We start from the raw sequence: 17420 nt of genomic DNA on the forward strand, positions 1-17420 counted from the left end.
CCCAAAATATTATAACGAATTCCAATTCAATTCGTTCAAGTGTTATTATATTCCAATTATGACCCATAATTTATGTACTAATTAACTAAGTTTCATAAAAATTTACCAATTAATCCCCCAATTATATATTATTATCTTTGGGGTGTCACAATTCTCCCCTCCTAATAAAAATTTCGTTCTTGAAATTTAACTAACTTACCTGCTCAGGGAATAAAAATATTCTCCTCAACTTCCCAGGTGGCTTCTCTTGGAGAGTGATGACTCCATTTGACCTTCACCATTGGTATTTTTTTATTTCTTAATTTTCATTCTCAACTCCTCTACCACGACCACCTCTACCTCGTCCTCTGCTCGTACCTGCCCATTTTGAGTTTCCCCCCACACTGCTAAACTCTAAAGTCTAAGGTCCTCTGGAATTATCCCTCCATGTAAGACAATCCCTCATAATGTGTCCTGGTTGATGGCAACGATAACATACAATTGGTTGAGCTCCTCAACATTCACTAGTGTGTCTCCTACCGCAGTTAGCACAAGAGGGAATAAATCTTCCACTAAACGATCTGGCTGGACCTTTGTCTCTACTCGAAAACACTGAAGGAGACCTACTAGTTTGACCCACTCCTCGGTCTCTAAACCAACCTCTCTGTGAACCAAAACCTTTAAAGGAAATTGCTCCACTTTGTCCTGGTGTAGGATTTAGGTTATCTGTCATTTTCTTTCGTTTAGCTTCAGTAGAACTCCTTTCATTTGACGTCTCTTCTGCCCTCAGTGCCGCTTCCAGCAGCGCACCATAACTTGGAGGTTTGATTGCTATTTTCTCCCGAATCTCAAGTCTCAACCCCCTTTCAAATCTGTCTCTTCTCAATTCATCGGTACTCACTTCTTTTGGGGCATATTTTGACAATCTCATAAATTGTAGTTCATATTCAGCAACAGATAACTCATTCTGCTTTAATTCAAGGAATTCAACTTTCTTACGGTTTCTGTAGAATGGTGGAGTATATTTGTCAGCAAATTCTTTCAAAAAGTCATTCCACGTCAGAGTAACAGGTCGGTTCTTGCTCCCTGGAATTGTTTCCCACCAATCTAATGCGTTTTTCTCTAGTAAGGCCACTGCGTACCTCAACTTTTGCTCAGAAGTACACTCAATTTTGTCCAACACCGTTTTCGTGTTTCTCAACCATTCATCTGCTTCAGCAGGGTCAGTTGTACCGGCATACCTTCACCTCTCCTCACTATTTAAAATTTTTTAGCATAAACGCCTTAAGGTGGTTTTGATTTTGGCGATGGAGCCTTCTCCTGCATCATTTCAGGAACTGTTGCATAAAGGGGTTTATTTCTGGTTGTGGGGCATTTCTATTTTGGGATTCTAACCCCTGATGTTCTGATCCAGAATCATGACCCTGCACAGACTCTAATGACTCAATTGGGCCAGCAGCGTTTTCTCTTGACTCTTCCATCCTATATAAAATACACACATATGAGTAGATTCCTAACATATACACCTTACAAAAAAAATTACATTTCATCTACTATCCCGAGGAAATCTAATCCCTGCTCTGATACCACCTAATGTAGCACCCCCTTTGCTACAAGAGCTATATCTACCCTAAACGTCATACTTATAGTAATCCCTGTGTTTACAAATATAAATGCACAAAATAATTTAATCCATATGTATACGTAACCCCAACGTCATAACAAGCGTAATCAACCTACAATATTATATATGCACATCAAACACCACAAGTAGTCCATCATAAGTAATCTCCCGACTTACGTTCTCTCTATATAACAAAATGTGATTTCTACTCTAACTAACAAAGAGGAGAAAACAACATACTAGCCCGACCTGCCTGACTATAGCGCGTAGACCTATTTTTCAACAGTCAGAAACCTCAAAGTCTACTCCTAAAAGAAAATGTCAGCAGAGTGATGAGCCTGCCACTCAGGTAAATAACCAGCCCTATCTATATATGCATATCAAACACAGCCCAAACAAGATAAACAGGTACCACGAATGGGATACAATCAATTTAATTCCAACATAATCAGCTTTATTACATCACATGAATATCTAATAATAAGACAATCAACCAAACTCCATTTTTTTCCTAATTTGCTTACCAGAAAGTGATATTGTGTTTTCTCCATCAACTCAATCTCACCGTTATATAAATTCAAGTGAATTCCCTTGACAGTCGGCTCATCAATCTCATTGCGCATCATAGCTCTTTCAATTCGCATTATAGCTCTTTTATTTACTTACCTCGACCTTACAACGTCTTTATCTATTCAATAGGTAGTGGTTCGGTCTTTTCACTTTACCCCGTATCCTATAATGAGTTATACCACATACAGATAATATATCGAGAATATCATAATTTCTTTTAAATATAATATTGAATATCATTTGTACAATTTCTAATAATTCTTTAATATTCTATTTCTATCGAAATACAAGTCTTCGATTTTCCTCTTTATTAACATACCATTTATTAAATATAATTTTCAGAATATTTCTATGAATTTTCCATCAATTTCTCACTATTATACTCTTTAATTGAACAATAATACATATAATTGCGTATTTGGTTAACAATTCCGATGGAATTATATAAATTAGCTATAGTAATATTCAAATCAAATAAATTTAATAATCTAATTAACCAACGATATTATTTTTGTATCCAATTTGATATTTAATGCAACACTATTTTAAATAGCCAAACTCATAAAATATTTCGATTAAATAGTACATTGCTTAGTATAAACAACATTTAATAAACGAACAAATTAAATAATATAATTATATAAATTAATAAAAATTAAAATGAAAACTTACCTCGCTGTGAATATTCGAACAAGCACAGGAATTGCAATTTGATAAATCCAATTGTGATTGTTTTGGCTCACATATATATATATATATATATGTATGGTTCCTTTCTTCTTTTTTTTTTTTTTTTGCTTTCATTTGTATATACATATGTTACTTATATATATATATTATTAGTAATATATATTATAGCTATAAAATATTATTATTATTATTATTTATTTAATTAATTTTTTTCTCAAGATACCATTTACGTCCTTTCTAATTTTTTTCATTAATAAAAATTGTCCAAAAATATATAACGAATTTCAATTTAATTCGTTCAAGTGTTATTATATTTCAATTATGGCCCATAATTATGTACTAATTAACTAAGTTTCATAAAAATTTATCAATTAATCCCACAATTATATATTATTATCTTTGGGGTGTCACAACATGCTTGTAGGTTGAAAGGTGAATGCACATTTGAAATTCGGGATTATGTCCCCGGACACATGTAATATCTCATTTAATGTAAGAAATATGAAATCAAGTTGGTTGTCACAAAAATACATTCATAAGTTCAAAAGTAATCCTAAAAGAGGGGTAAAAGGATTCAGAATTGATGCAATAGAAGATGTGAGGGTGAATATATCCAGAAATCAACATGCAAGAGCAAAACGACTTGCATTGCTAATACTTGAAGGCAGCCCCAGTGCTCAATATGCATTGTTGTGGGATTATGCAGATTAAATCAAAAGAAGTAATCCAGGATCAATAGTGGTTTTGGGTACTGATGATTCAGGTGGGGTGAATCTATTTGATAGATTTTATGTATGTTTGCATGTATTGAAAATGAATTTTTTGGCTAGTTGTAGACCAGTAATATATGCGGATGGGTGTCACCTTAAGGGTCCACATAGGGGAGTGTTATTGATTGTTGTTGGCATTGACCCTGACAACAATTTTTTTCCTATTTGTTATGCTATGGTAATGAGGGAGAACAAGGACGTATGGAAATGGTTTTTAACTTTATGAAAATGGATTTTCACATTGAGGAAGACTGTAAGTTATTCATGTCAGATAAACAGAAGGGACTTGTGGGTACTTTGGAGGAATTGTTTCCTAATGCAGAACATAGGTTTTGTGCCAGGCACCTCCACTTAAATTTTAAAACATTTGGTTTTAGAGGTTTGGCCTTAAAAAATGGGTTGTGGAAAGCTGCTAGGGCTACAACAGTTAACCAATTTAATGCAAGGATGCAAGAATTGAAAGAGTTGGATGAAGGGGCTTATGCATGGTTTAGTGACAAGCATCCAAAGGAATGGAGCAGATCCCACTTTTTCACTTATCCAAGGTGTGATATTTTGTTAAATAATGCATGTGAGTGCCTGAATAGCAACACTCTAGAAGCAAGAGACAAACCAATATTGTCAATGCTTGAATGGTTAATGGAATATTTCATGAAAAGACTGCAAGTGAACAGAGACAGGGCTTTGAAGAAATGGAAAAGGACTTTATGTCCTAAAATTCAAAAAATCATTGACAAGATTATTGAAAAATTTGGTGACTGCATACCCATTAAGTCTGATAATAAGCATTATTAAATCTCCTGTTTTGATGGGACACAATATAGTGTGACCTTGAGAATGGGACATGTGATTGTAGAAAATGGGATTTGAGTAGGATACCTTGCAAACATGCTGTGGGTGCCATTTTTTGTCAAGGAGAGGACATAGAAAAATACAGACACCAATGTTACAGGGTGCAGACATATTTGAAGGCCTATCAACATATCATATTGCCAATTAATGGAAGGGAAGAGTGGAAGAAGAGTGCATTTAATCCACTTGTTTCCACCAAAGCCTGTGAAGAGAGTGGGGAGCCTCCCAAATCAAGGAGACTTGAAGCTGATGAGACAATGTTGAAAAGGAAGAGAAGAAAAACTGGTCCAATCATCAAGGAGGGTGCCTCCAAAATCAAAAGGCAACAAACAACCGTGAAGTGTGGCAAATGTGGTATTGAAGGTCACAATGCTAGGGGTTGTCCTAGCAAAACTATGTCAAATGAGCATATCCCATATGCATTTAGCCAAGTCCCTCCAAATGATGCACCACATAAACTTCAGGTATACATGTAGTATTTCATTCTAGTTCGTTCTTGAAATTCTGAAAATTACTTATCTGTTTTTCTTGTTCTTGAAAAATTGTTCTTGATAGGTTAGAAGAAAAAAAAGATAAAGCAAATGTTGAAGAACCTGACGTTGTAATCCATAAGAGAACAAGAAGTGTAAGAATTTAGTTTTTCTTATTTTGCCTTGATATATATGTTGTTTCTAATGCTTGAATGTTGTGTATATAGGAACATGTCCTAGCTACAGCCCCTTTATTTAGAAAATTGAAGGGCAAAAGGCCTCCAAAGCAAGCTGCACCTGCACCTGCACCTTCACCTGCACAAGCACATGCACCTGCACCGACTATGTTTGCACAATTCCAATAATGCCAAAAGGGGGTGAAGCTTAAGGAGCCTGCTCCATTTGTGGAGGCTGAAAAGGGTGAATAAGGGAGTTCGGGATCAACCCCTTCTATTATTAAAGGAGGAAAAAGATTTGTCACGTTATCGAATCTTTCAAGTGTTAATCAATTGAAAAAAGGAAAGAAGTAAAGCTGGAAATGTATAGTTGCAAGTCAAAATGTAAAGTAGGAATTATTTTGTTGTTGTATAAAACTTGTTATTGATGTATGATTTGTGTTGGAGATGAAACAATGACTCCAATAATGGCAGCAACAAAACTGTCTGTTTTGGCTCTTTTTGGACATGTGTTATGCCTCTTCTTTTGGCTTTTTGAAGCAATTATTGATGAATTTATTTCTAGTTGGTGTATGCTTCATTCTTTTATTTTTGTAAGTACACATTCTGCAGGTTGGTGCATTTATTTTCTAATCAAGTCAATATAGGTTGGTGAATTTATTTCCTAATAAGTCAATATAGGTTGGTGCATGAAATGTTGTCGAGAAATCAAGAAATGCCATTTTTTTATATCAGTAGCTTGAAATTTGCTGAAAGGCAGGGACATTTTTACATAGTCAAAGCTAACAAATTACATCACTAATTATAGCACTAACACATCAATACAACAAATTACTCTTCATTTACAAAATAACTAATTGCATCACTAATCTAACCTACCCAATGCAGCACATAAACAACAAATAAAAATATAGCACAAAGTTTCCATTTTCTATAAATTGTTTTCATTTTAGCATAGTCCTCCTCCACCTTCTTCAATTCTTCAATCTTGGCTTCATATCGGGAACATTTTGCTATCAATCCAGGGATCACAATCTCTGGCCATGCACACATTGGTGGATCTTCCCAAGCAAAAAATCGACACCCTTCTCTCTACCCAAGCTAACAAAAATGGCAAATAAATTCAAACAAATGTGCAAGAAAACCGAGTAAGAAAATATACCAAAAATTTGAAAGAATTACCTTGTAATCATTGAAAGAATGGAACCTTCTTCCTGAGTTGTCATTAGTCCAAGAAGTCCTTACCGTTGCTATCTTTCCACAATAGCAAAAAAGTGCTCCTTCCATGGATGACATGTTGAAGATGGCAAGAGAATGAGATGGCAACTGCAAAAAAATGAGGTTGGCCTACTTTTCCCCCTTTTTGTTAGTTGGGTATTAAGTTTGGAGGGAAAAACTCACATGTTTCCCTCCAAAAATGTCCATGTCAAATATCATGTCATATAATTGTGCCACACAAGACTAAAATCCCCCAAAAAAATTAGCATGTGCATTGTAAATATTCTTTTTCGGCCACAATTGCCAATTTCGTACGCTGGAGGAGACATTTACACCTTTCTGCAAATTAATAACTTTAAATTGATAAGTACAAAAGTTAGAGGACTAAAATTAATCGATGGCAAAGTTAAAGGACTAAAATTGTTTTTCCCTTCGGAATATGATAAATATTAATGGAAGGTAGTGTTGGAGTAAATCGAATTTTTAATGTGAAGTTTGAATGTTTCCTCTTTGTTTGTGTTAGTCAAAAGTTTCTCTTAAAATTTGTTGTTGTCCTTCAAAATTATAGTACTATAAATAGGTGATGTATTGCAAAGCTTTTGGATAACAAAGATAAAAAAATTACAACAATGGTATCAAGAGATAGGTCAAAAAAAAAAAAAATGGCTAACAACCTTATTTCTCTTGTTCCTGAATTCAATGGTGAAAGAAACGATTATTGGAGCAATCTAATGAAGCTATGTCTTGAATCTCAAGACTTATGGAGTGTTAATGAAGAAGGTGTTGGTGCACCGGAGGACGAGTCCCAACTCACCGCCGCACAACGGGACCTCTTGATGAACAAAATACAAAAGGATAGAAAGGCTCTATTTCAAATTTACCAAGCACTGGAGATTCCAGTGTACAAAAGAATTTCGAAAGCATCATGTGCTAAGGATGAGTGGAAAATATTGGAGATCACGTATTCTGGGCAAAATCAAGTAAAGAAGGTTCGACTACAAATGTTGAAGGCAGAATTCGAAAAGCTTGAAATGAAAGACAATGAAAAAATTTTAGGTTTTTTCAACCGTGTAACTTCCATTGTAAATCAAATGGCAGCAAATTGAGAAGTCATAGAGACTCGAAGGGTCATCGAGAAAATTTTCTGGAGTTTGCCGGTTAAGTTCGATCACATTGTGGTTGCAATTGAAGAATCAACTGACCTTTCTTCAATGACTGTGGAAGCTCTGCAAGGAAGATTGGAAGCTCATGAGGCTAGAATTATTCAAAGAAATTCTCAAATAAACTCTTCTCATGACCAAGCTTTAAAATCTCAGTTCACTTACAACAGAGGCCGTGGTTCTTATCCTGCAAGAACCATCAATGATTGGTGAACCGGCAGATCCATTTTCAACCCCTTTGGAAATATTACCTGAATGGTATTTCTTTCCCATAATTCAAATACTTCGTACAGTAACCAATAAATTATTGGATGTTCTTTTAATGGTTTCAGTACCTGTGGGATTATTAACAGTACCCTTTTTAGAGAATGTTAATAAATTCCAAAATCCATTTCGCCGACCAGTAACGACAATCGTCTTTTTGATTGGTACCGCAGTCCTCTTTGGTTGGGTATTGGTGCAACATTACCTATTGATAAATCCCAAATTTTAGGTCCTTTTTAATTTGATTCGATTGTAAAATAACATGACGTCTGTATCTAGAGAATAGTCGCTTCAAAGCGAATTCTCCCTAGATACATCTATTGAATAGAATTATGAATTTCTTTTGAATATATGAATTGTGCTATAGATTCAAAACCTATTTTCATCTTAATTCAAAAAGACGAAAAAAATTCGATAGATTTAAAGCTTCTTTTTTGGCAAATCAATTGCGAAATATTTTTTTAGAATGCCTAATATCTGTTTTACATCTTCTAAGCAAAATGTTCAATTTTTATAAGATCTTCTTGACTGTTATTCAAAAGGTCCAATAATGTATATATATTGGACCTTTTGAGGCAATTATAGACCCTCGGAGACAATTCAGATTGATCAATAAAAATCAATTTCAATGCTATTTTATTTTTGTTTTTTCTGAGTTTATCCAATTTATCGTGAAAAGTAAAAGGGGATAAAGGAGCCGTGCGTTGATTGTCCTCTAAAGGTGAGTTTTCTTCTTCCTTATGTAAAAAGGGAATAAATCAATCAATCAAATTTCGGAGGCTTCATGAAGTGCTTCTTTCAGAGTTGAAACTTTCAGCTGTCCATATTTCGAGAAAGAGTATCTCTTGGTTTTCATTCTCATCCCATAGGAATGAATACTATGGTTCACATTTCGAACAGGCATGAATACAACATCTATAGGATAACTTCCATCTTGAAAGTTATGGGGCATTTTTATAAGATATCCGTGATTTCTCTGATTTCTAATCCAATACAAAAATGAATTGGTTCTGTCAAGCTAGCTATATGTTGTGTATTCTCAACGATTTCTACATAAGGTGGTAAGATGATATCTTGAGCAGTTACATATCCAGGACCCTTGACACAAATAGTCGCATCACAAGTTCCATATAGATTACTTTCTCAATACAATTTCTTTCAAATTCATTAAAATTTCATAGATCGATTTTGGAATACCCGTTATAGTAGAATATTCATGGGGGACGTTCAGGTTTTACACGTGTGATACATGTTTCTTCTATTTCTCCAAGCAAAGCTCTTCGCATGGCAATGCCTATTGTGTCGGCTTGGCCTTTCATAAGCGGAGACAGAATAAAGCTCCCATAATAAAGACGTTTACTGTCTGTTCTTGATTAAACACACTTCCACTGTAGTGTCCGAGTAGATACTATTACTTTCTCTCGAACCATAGTAATCTTTTTTTATTTGATTGAATTATTTATTTCTCTTGTTTCTCTGGAAACTTCTTCACTGTTCATTTCTACACACATCTTTTTTTCAGAGGTCTACAGCCATTATGTGGTATAGGGGTTACATCTCATACAAAAGTTAATAGTATACCACTTCTACAAGTAGCTCGTAATGCTGCGTCTCTTCTGAGACCGGGACCTTTTATCATGACTTCGGCTCGTTGCATACCTTGATCCACTACTGTACGAAAAACATTTGTTGCTGTAGTTTGAGCGACAAAGGGTGTCCCTCTTCTCGTACCCTTGAATCCACAAGTACCAGCTGATGACCAGGAAACCACCCGACCCCAGACATTTGTAACTGTGACAATGGTATTATTGAAACTTGCTTGAACATGAATAACTCCCTTCTATGTGCACTCTTACGTGAACCAATACGTACATTCTTACATGAACTAGTTCTCGGTATAGCTTTGGCCATATTGTATCATCTCATAAGTATGAGTCAGAAATATATGGATATATCCATTTCATTCCGAAAGAGATTCTTTATTTCTACATTGAGCCCTTTAGCGAGTATGACTATTCTTGTCTTTGTTTATGTCTCGGGTTGGAACAAAGTACTATAATGCGCCCCCACCTACAGATTAGTCGACATTTTTCACAAATTTTACGAACGGAAGCTCTTATTTTCATATTTGTCATTCCTTATCTTAATTCTGAATCTAATTCTTGGTAGAAAATAAGTTTCTTGCAATTTTTGATCTCGAAGTATTGAATAAAAACCACCTAATCTTTCGAATCCTTGTTTCAGAGTTGATAAATTATACGTCCTCTGGTTGAATCACAACGACTTACTTCAATTTTGACTTTATCTCCTGGCAGTATCCATAGAAAATTATATCGGATCTTTCCTAAAACATAACCTAGAATCAGATCTTCATTATCTAACCGAACTCGGAACATGCCATTTGGCAGCGATTCGGTAATTAAACCTTCATGAATCCATTTTTTTTCTTTCATTTCAGGTAAAGCCCCTTGAAGTATCAACTAATGGAGGAGAAAAGCTAATAGATAACTCACCCCCTTTCTTTTTCTTTTTACAAATAGGAAGAGGTTTCAAATCCCATTTGGATATTAAAAAGAACTTAGTCTGAGAGATTCTTAGAAGAGGACGTGAATTGATCTCTTTGTTCTAAAGCTCAACGATCAGATACTCCATTGCACCCCCGAGTCGGAAAAATAATCTCTGACTTGCTTCTCGTAGGATTTCCCTGTTAAGAGAAGACGTAGATGGTGAAGTTGTGATAAAATCCTCCACGCAGGAAGCATCCGAAATAAAGGTCTCATCCCCCATACATAGAGTTGACTCTCCTTAGTCCAAACCTATGGCAAAGGTCGTAGTGAAAGCGGTGGTAGACAATCTGGGCATTCTCAAGATAGAAAAAATAATGAATCAAAAAAGAAATAAAGAGCTCCGTTCCAAAACTCTCAAAGAGGAAGAGGCTGGGGAACGTATAAAGGTACGAAAACCTTACTTCGAATGCAATTATTGCCGCAAGCCGGGTCATAAAGAAAATGATTGTTGGGAGAAACATCCCCAAAAGAAACCAGTTGTTGGGTTCACTCATGAAAACAAAGGTGAGTGTTCGGAAACATTGTTGATAGCATCGAATGAAAATGTTGAAAATATTTGGTATTTGGATAGTGGTGCAAGCAAACACATGACAGGAAACAAAAATCTATTTTCTACTCTTAAATAAGCTAATGCAGGTGACTATTGGGGATGCAAAATCCAATAAAATTGAAAGTGTTGGTGAAATAGCTTTCAAAACAAAAGCAGGAAAAGTGGAGAAGATGGCTGAGGTATTTTATGTACCTGATTTACAAAGTAATCTCTTGAGTGTTGGTCACTTGGTAAGAAAGGGTTTTGATATCAAATTTTTTGGAGATAAGTGTATCATAAAGAGGAAAAATCTGCATGTTGCAAACATTGGTTTAGGGTCAAATAATCTGTTCCTTATCAAGTTAAATGTTATTAATGATTCATGTTATCTTGCTACTTCTAATGAAGAAGTCTTGAAGTTGTGGCATGATTGGTATGGTCATTTGAATTTTCGAAGTTTGAAAGAATTGTCCAACAAAAGCATTGTTCAAGGATTGCCAAGAATTAATGCAAGCTATGAAGTATGTGAGGAATGTCAATTGGGAAAGCATCATCGTGACTCTTTTCCATCAAAATCAAAATGGCAATCACAATCACCTTTGGAGCTTGTTCATACGGATCTTTGTGGACCTATGCAAGTATTATCAGTTGGAGGAAACAAGTATTTTTTACTATTTGTTGATGATTATACAAGGAAGACTTGATTTTATTGTGTGAAAGAAAAATCAGAAGCACTTATCCATTTCAAAGAATTCAAGTTGCAAGTTGAAAAGTCATCTGGGTTTCAAATAGAGAATTTGCGTAGCGATCGTGGAGGAGAATACATGTCTTCTTTATTTGGAGATTTTTGTCAAAACTAAGGAATTCGACATGAATTTACAACACGCTATTCACCACAATAAAATGGTGTTGCAGAGTGAAAGAATGGAACAATTATGGAGATGGTTCGATGCATACTGAAAAAGAAAAATCTTCCATTGAATTTTTGGGCTGAAGCAGCGTCTTGTGTTGTTTATTTGATCAACAGATCACCTACAAAGAAGCTGGATGATGCCATGCCAAATGAGGTTTGGTATGGCAAAAAGGCAAATGTTAGTCATTTGAAAATTTTTGGATGTGTTGCATATTCTCACATTCCTGATGCAAAAGCTTGATGATAAATCCAAGAAGTGCATATTCATTGGCTACAGCCAAAGAATTAAAGCTTACAAGCTTTACAATCCAAGAACAAAGAAAATTGTGATAAGTAGGGATGTTTTCTTTGATGAAAAGAATTGCTATGATTTTTCAGAATCTGTTGTGTAAAATTAGCAACGAAAACCATGGAGAAATCCATTTAAAGAATATGAGGAAGAATTGAAATCAGCAAAAGAGAATAACTCTGTTTTCATAGATAGTGTAAAACGTACAAAGATTGGGATATACACACACATTGCTTACAACTGCCTTAACTGCCATTCCCTCCCTCTATGTTTAATTCTTTAAAAAAGCAACTTTAATAATCGTATTTCTAACTCATAAGAAAAGTGTTGATACAACAATGGAATAAACGCCAATTCACTAATAAAGGCATGTTCTCCTTGATACGCTTGATCGCGTGTTAAGAATATGCGCTTTTGTCTACTGTTGTTCTTCTTCAACGAGAACTGGTGCTATCCTCTGTTCTCTGTTTGTTGCTGCACTATTAATCACCTGGTTGCAGCATTGTTTACACGCCCCCCTCAAGTGGGACTTGTTAAGATATTGATGAGTCCCAACTTGATCACGGTTGAAAGAAATTTAGGTCCAGGTAATGCCTTTGTGAACAGATCAGCCGTTTGATTCTTGGAGGATATATGCTTAGGCAGCAAAAAACCTTTCTTGTATTTATCCCGAACTAAATGACAATCGATTATCAAATGTTTAGTCCTATCGTGAAATACTGGATTGGCCACGATGTACAAAGCTGCTTGGTTGTCACAAAAGAAGGGGATAGGAGTAGGTGGATCAATTTGAAATTCCTTGAGCAAATTATGTATGCAAATGAGCTCACAAGTAGTGGAACCCATGCTAACGTATTCTTTCACCAGCCAGTTAAGGACCTCCTTGAGTCCTTACATGCAGCCTAATCTGCATCACAGAAGAAAACTAAGTCAAAATTTGAATCTGCAGCAAAAGACAAACTTGTGTCCATCGTTCCCTTCAAGTATCTAACTATGTTGAGTGCTGCATCCCAATGCCCTTTACATGGTCGTTGCATAAACTGACTTAGTTGTTGCGTGGCACAACATATGTCTGGTCTTGAAAATCCTAGGTAGAGAAGTCTACCTAGGATTCTCCTATATTGTTTAGGATTGGGCAATTGTTCATTCTCATAAGCTGTAAGTTTGATACCTGCTGAAAATGGAGTGGTGGTAGCCTTTGCTGATGCAACTTTAGCATCAGCTACAATATCCTTTATGTACTTAGCTTGAGTAATAGTGATCCCTTGTTTAGATCTTGCAATCTCTAAGCCAAGAAAAAATCTGGCTTCATCAAGGTCTTTAATAGTAAAAAGGTTATCTAAATAGAGTTTAATTTCTGAGAGAGTATGTTCAGATATACTAACAAGCAATAAAAACCTGTAGATGTTAGTTTAGTAAACAAACAATAATCATGTTTGGACCGTATGAAACCATAATCTTCTAATTTGGAAGTGAACTTTTAGTTCCATTGTCTTGAAGCCTGTTTTAATCCATATAAAGACCTTTTGACTTTGCACACATAAACCCTTCGGTATGCTAGATCCTTCAGGGTCTTCCATGTATATTTTTTCATCTATAGTACCATGTAAAAAAGCATTGTTTATATCTAATTGATGTAAATGCCAATTAAGTTTTTCAGCAAGAGCTATGAATATTCTAACTGTGACAGCCTTTGCCACAAGAGAGAAACTATCGAAGTAATCTATTTCTTCTAATTGGTTATATCCTTTAGCAACAAGCCTAGCTTTATACCTTTCAATGGTTCCATCAGGTTTTAGTTTTAGTTTGAAAATCCACTTGCAACCTATAGCTCTTTTATTCTTAGGTAATTCTGTGACATCCCATGTCTGGTTTTTCTCTAAAGCTTTAGTTCTACAAATATAGCATCTTTCCATTCCTTTTGTTTAATAGCTTGATGAAATGTCTTTGGTTCTTGTGGTAGAGAAGCTGCAGATAAGAAGCAAGAGTGAATGGAAGTAGGATAGGAAATAGTGTTCATATTCTGATGATAAGAGATATTGAGACAAACATAGTCTTGTAGTTTGGCTGGTTTAGATGTAACTCTTGTGGACCTTCTTAATACTTCATTATTGTTTTCTACAGGATCAGGTTCTTGTTCTTCTATTAAGGATTCTGTAGTGTTAGAATCTTCTTGTATTGTAATGCTTTGTTCATTATTATCAGTAGTTTCTGAGTTAAGATCAGCTTCCAAGTAAGGTAAGGAACATGTAATGGGGTCACTTTGATGTCCTGTATATGGGAAAACATTCTCATGAAATACAACATCTCTTGAAACAAGTATAATTCTTCTTTCTCTAATCATATAATTTGTATCCCTTTTGATTAGTAGCATATCCCAAGAAAATGCATTTAAAGGACCTAGGATCAAATTTGAATTTATTAGGAAAAGTATTAGAAGCAAAACATAGACATTCAAAGGTTTTAAAAAGGGTATAGTTCACAGACTTATTATGTAACACTTCATTGGGTGTTTTCCAATTCAATATGGGTGTAGGAACTCTATTTATTATGTATGTTGCTGTAAGAATGGCATCTGTCCAAAACATATTTGGTAAGTTGGATTGAAACATTAGGGATCTAGCTACTTGAAGCAAATATTTATATTTTCTTTCAACGATGCCATTTTGCTGAGGTGTGTAAACACATGATGTTTGATGTATTATTCCTACTTTCTTAAAGAAATTTTGGCATTGTTCTCCCATGAATTCAGCACCATTGTCACTTCTTACAGTTTTGATCCTCTTTTCAAATTGTGTGAATATCATATTATGAAAGTTTTTCAGAATATCCACAGTTTGTGATTTAAGTTTCATTAAGAATGCCCATGTAGTTCTACTGTGATCATCCCCTATAGTTAACATATAGGAGCATTTAGCTAAGGAATATTCATTATATGGTCCGCATATGTCTATGTGCAAAAGATCAAAACAATGTTGAGATATAGTATTGCGGACAGTAAAAGGTTGTCTTTCTTGCTTTGCTTTAGGACAGATTTCACATAAGAGAGGCTGATGATTACAATCTTACATTAGTTCTGTATGTTTCAATACATTGAATGAAATATGTCCTAGTCTTCTATGCCATACTTGTGATGAAACATCATATACATTAAGGGCTGTTCCTTGATAGATTTTGATCACAGCATCTATGTAACTCTTCTCAAAGGAGTGTTTCTTGAGTAAATATAGTTTTTCTAACATGCTTGCTACTCCAAGTACTTCTTTAGTCTTGTGGTCCTGCATAATACAATAATCCTTTGAAAATTTAAACCGAATAGAGGAGGAATTACACATTTTACTGACAGGCAATAAATTGAAATTGTAACATTTTCGTGCCTCATTCTGATCACATACGACCTCACCTACTCCAGCCTTATAGGGAACTTCATTTTAAGATGATATGTTGAGACAATTGCCTGGAAAGAGTTAAGTCCTGGTCTCCCGAAGATGACATTGTATGCGAAAGGAGTATCCACAACCAGGAACTTGACCATCAATGTCTTGCGCTTAGGTTCTGCTCCAAGTGACAATGGTAGATCAATAATTCCTAACGTTTCTACCTCGGTACCACCAAAACCAACTAGCGGTGTCCGTACAGGTTCTAGCTTGGCATTGTCCAGCCCCATCTTAGTTAGCACGTCTCTAAAAATGATGTCAGCCGAACTCCCATTGTCTACTAACACTTTGTGGACGGTGAAGTTGGCTATGTCCATCTTGATCACCATCGGATCATTTTGCGACCCGACCCTTTCTCCGGCGTCTTTACTTCCAAATACTATTTCTTCCTCGGGCTCCACATTCATTATGAATTGACTCCTCTGATTTATTCTTTCGTATCTTTCCCTGACTCGCCTCGAATCTCCCCCTTCGGGACCTCTCGCAATAGAATGGTTTACACCTTTCACAGCACAATGTCCTGTAGGTTTGGTTCCCGTCTTTCATCTCTTTCACGACCTTGTCCCCTTTCTCCACTCCTTGATATACTTTTTCGAGCTCCGCTGTCCATCTCGTGACCATGTAAAATTTGATCTTTGAAATACCCTTGTCAAACTAACCTCTCAATCTCGTCTTTAAAACATCCATTTTCTCCACCATCATCAACGCCTTAGCTCTGGTCATATTTAATAGAGTGTACTTGTGGTACTTCGGTTGGTAGGGCGAATCTCGCCCTTTGTCAAATTTTTACCTCTTATCTCCTTCTCCTCTCACACGATCTCCATCTCTACCTCTATCCCCACTGCCTAGCCATTCTCCATCTTTTATCGCGTTCATTTCTTCTTGATCAATATACTTCTGCGCCAAGCGCATCAGCTGCTCTACATCCGTTGGCGGATCCCTTGCTAGTGCCGAGGCGAATGGCCCTTTCTTCAGACCGTGGATTAGGATACTAACCATCATGTCTATTCTCAAATCCTGTACCTCCAAGGTCTTATTGTTGAGCGTTCCCATAAAGTTTTTCAATGTCTCATTATCCCTCTGCCGAATGGTGAATAGGTAGGTGGCAGATCTCTTTTGCTTCCTTTTACTTGCGAAATGGAAGGTGAACTTCTGCATCAATTGTGCGTGCGACTTTATGCTACCGGGCGGTAGGCTGGTAAACCACTCCTGGGCCTTCCCCGTGAGTGTGGTGACAAACATCTTGACATTAATGGAACTTGATTGCCCATACAAGTTCATTACTAAATTAAAGGCAGCCATGTGTTCTTGCGAGTCTTTAGTCTCGTCATATTTTGGAAGATCAGGGATCCTAAAATTTGTATTTACAACCTCCGTTAATATTTTATTGCAGAATAGGGAAGTTTTATTATGTGAAACTAGTTCTCCCTTTCTTTTCAATTCATCGATTTGTTTTCCCAACATTCGAATCTGCTTTCCTACACTATCAACTTCAGCCTGCGAGATCGCAGGTTCCCGCCTTTGATTTCCACCTCGACTGCTCGAGCCCACTTCCAACGAAGCTGCTATGCATCTCAGTTCTGGACCCCTCCTGCTTATGCCTTTCGATATTCTTTCTACCTCTCTTTCCTTAACTATTCTTCTACTTGCTGTCTCCTTCTCTGCCGGTGCGGTTGCTTTACGCTAATATGCAATGATAGCATTTCTACCGGCCTCCTCCATCATTCGCAGCAATTTCGTTTGTGTTAATTAAATCATTCTCGATTTCTGGCACATTTCCCCTCGAATTTCCTTCCATATCTGTTTTTTGTTATACCCTCAGCGTTCCTGATCAACGATCACGGTCTGATCTACATCTCCTTCCCGAATCTGATATAGGGCCTGAGGATAAAACAGTATGGTTAAGCTAGTC

The 17420-nt window shown here is 36.1% G+C and overlaps 2 protein-coding genes across 2 annotated transcripts; both read right to left on the reverse strand.

The window, feature by feature from the left end:
* Positions 1 to 493: 493 nt before the first annotated feature.
* Positions 494 to 1460, reverse strand: LOC105179363. Its single transcript, XM_011102967.1, has 2 exons — positions 1375 to 1460; positions 494 to 1220 (listed from the first exon to the last, which is right to left on the reverse strand). Exons 1-2 carry the CDS (start codon positions 1458 to 1460, stop codon positions 494 to 496), a joined length of 813 nt encoding a protein of 270 aa, XP_011101269.1.
* Positions 1461 to 16294: 14834 nt separating this feature from the next.
* LOC105179364 lies at positions 16295 to 16810 on the reverse strand. The gene has a single exon (XM_011102969.1). It carries the CDS (start codon positions 16808 to 16810, stop codon positions 16295 to 16297), a length of 516 nt encoding a protein of 171 aa, XP_011101271.1.
* Between the last annotated feature and the right edge of the window lie 610 nt (positions 16811 to 17420).

Source organism: Sesamum indicum, unplaced genomic scaffold (genome assembly GCF_000512975.1).
Source record: "Sesamum indicum cultivar Zhongzhi No. 13 unplaced genomic scaffold, S_indicum_v1.0 scaffold00148, whole genome shotgun sequence".
NCBI lineage: Eukaryota > Viridiplantae > Streptophyta > Magnoliopsida > Lamiales > Pedaliaceae > Sesamum > Sesamum indicum.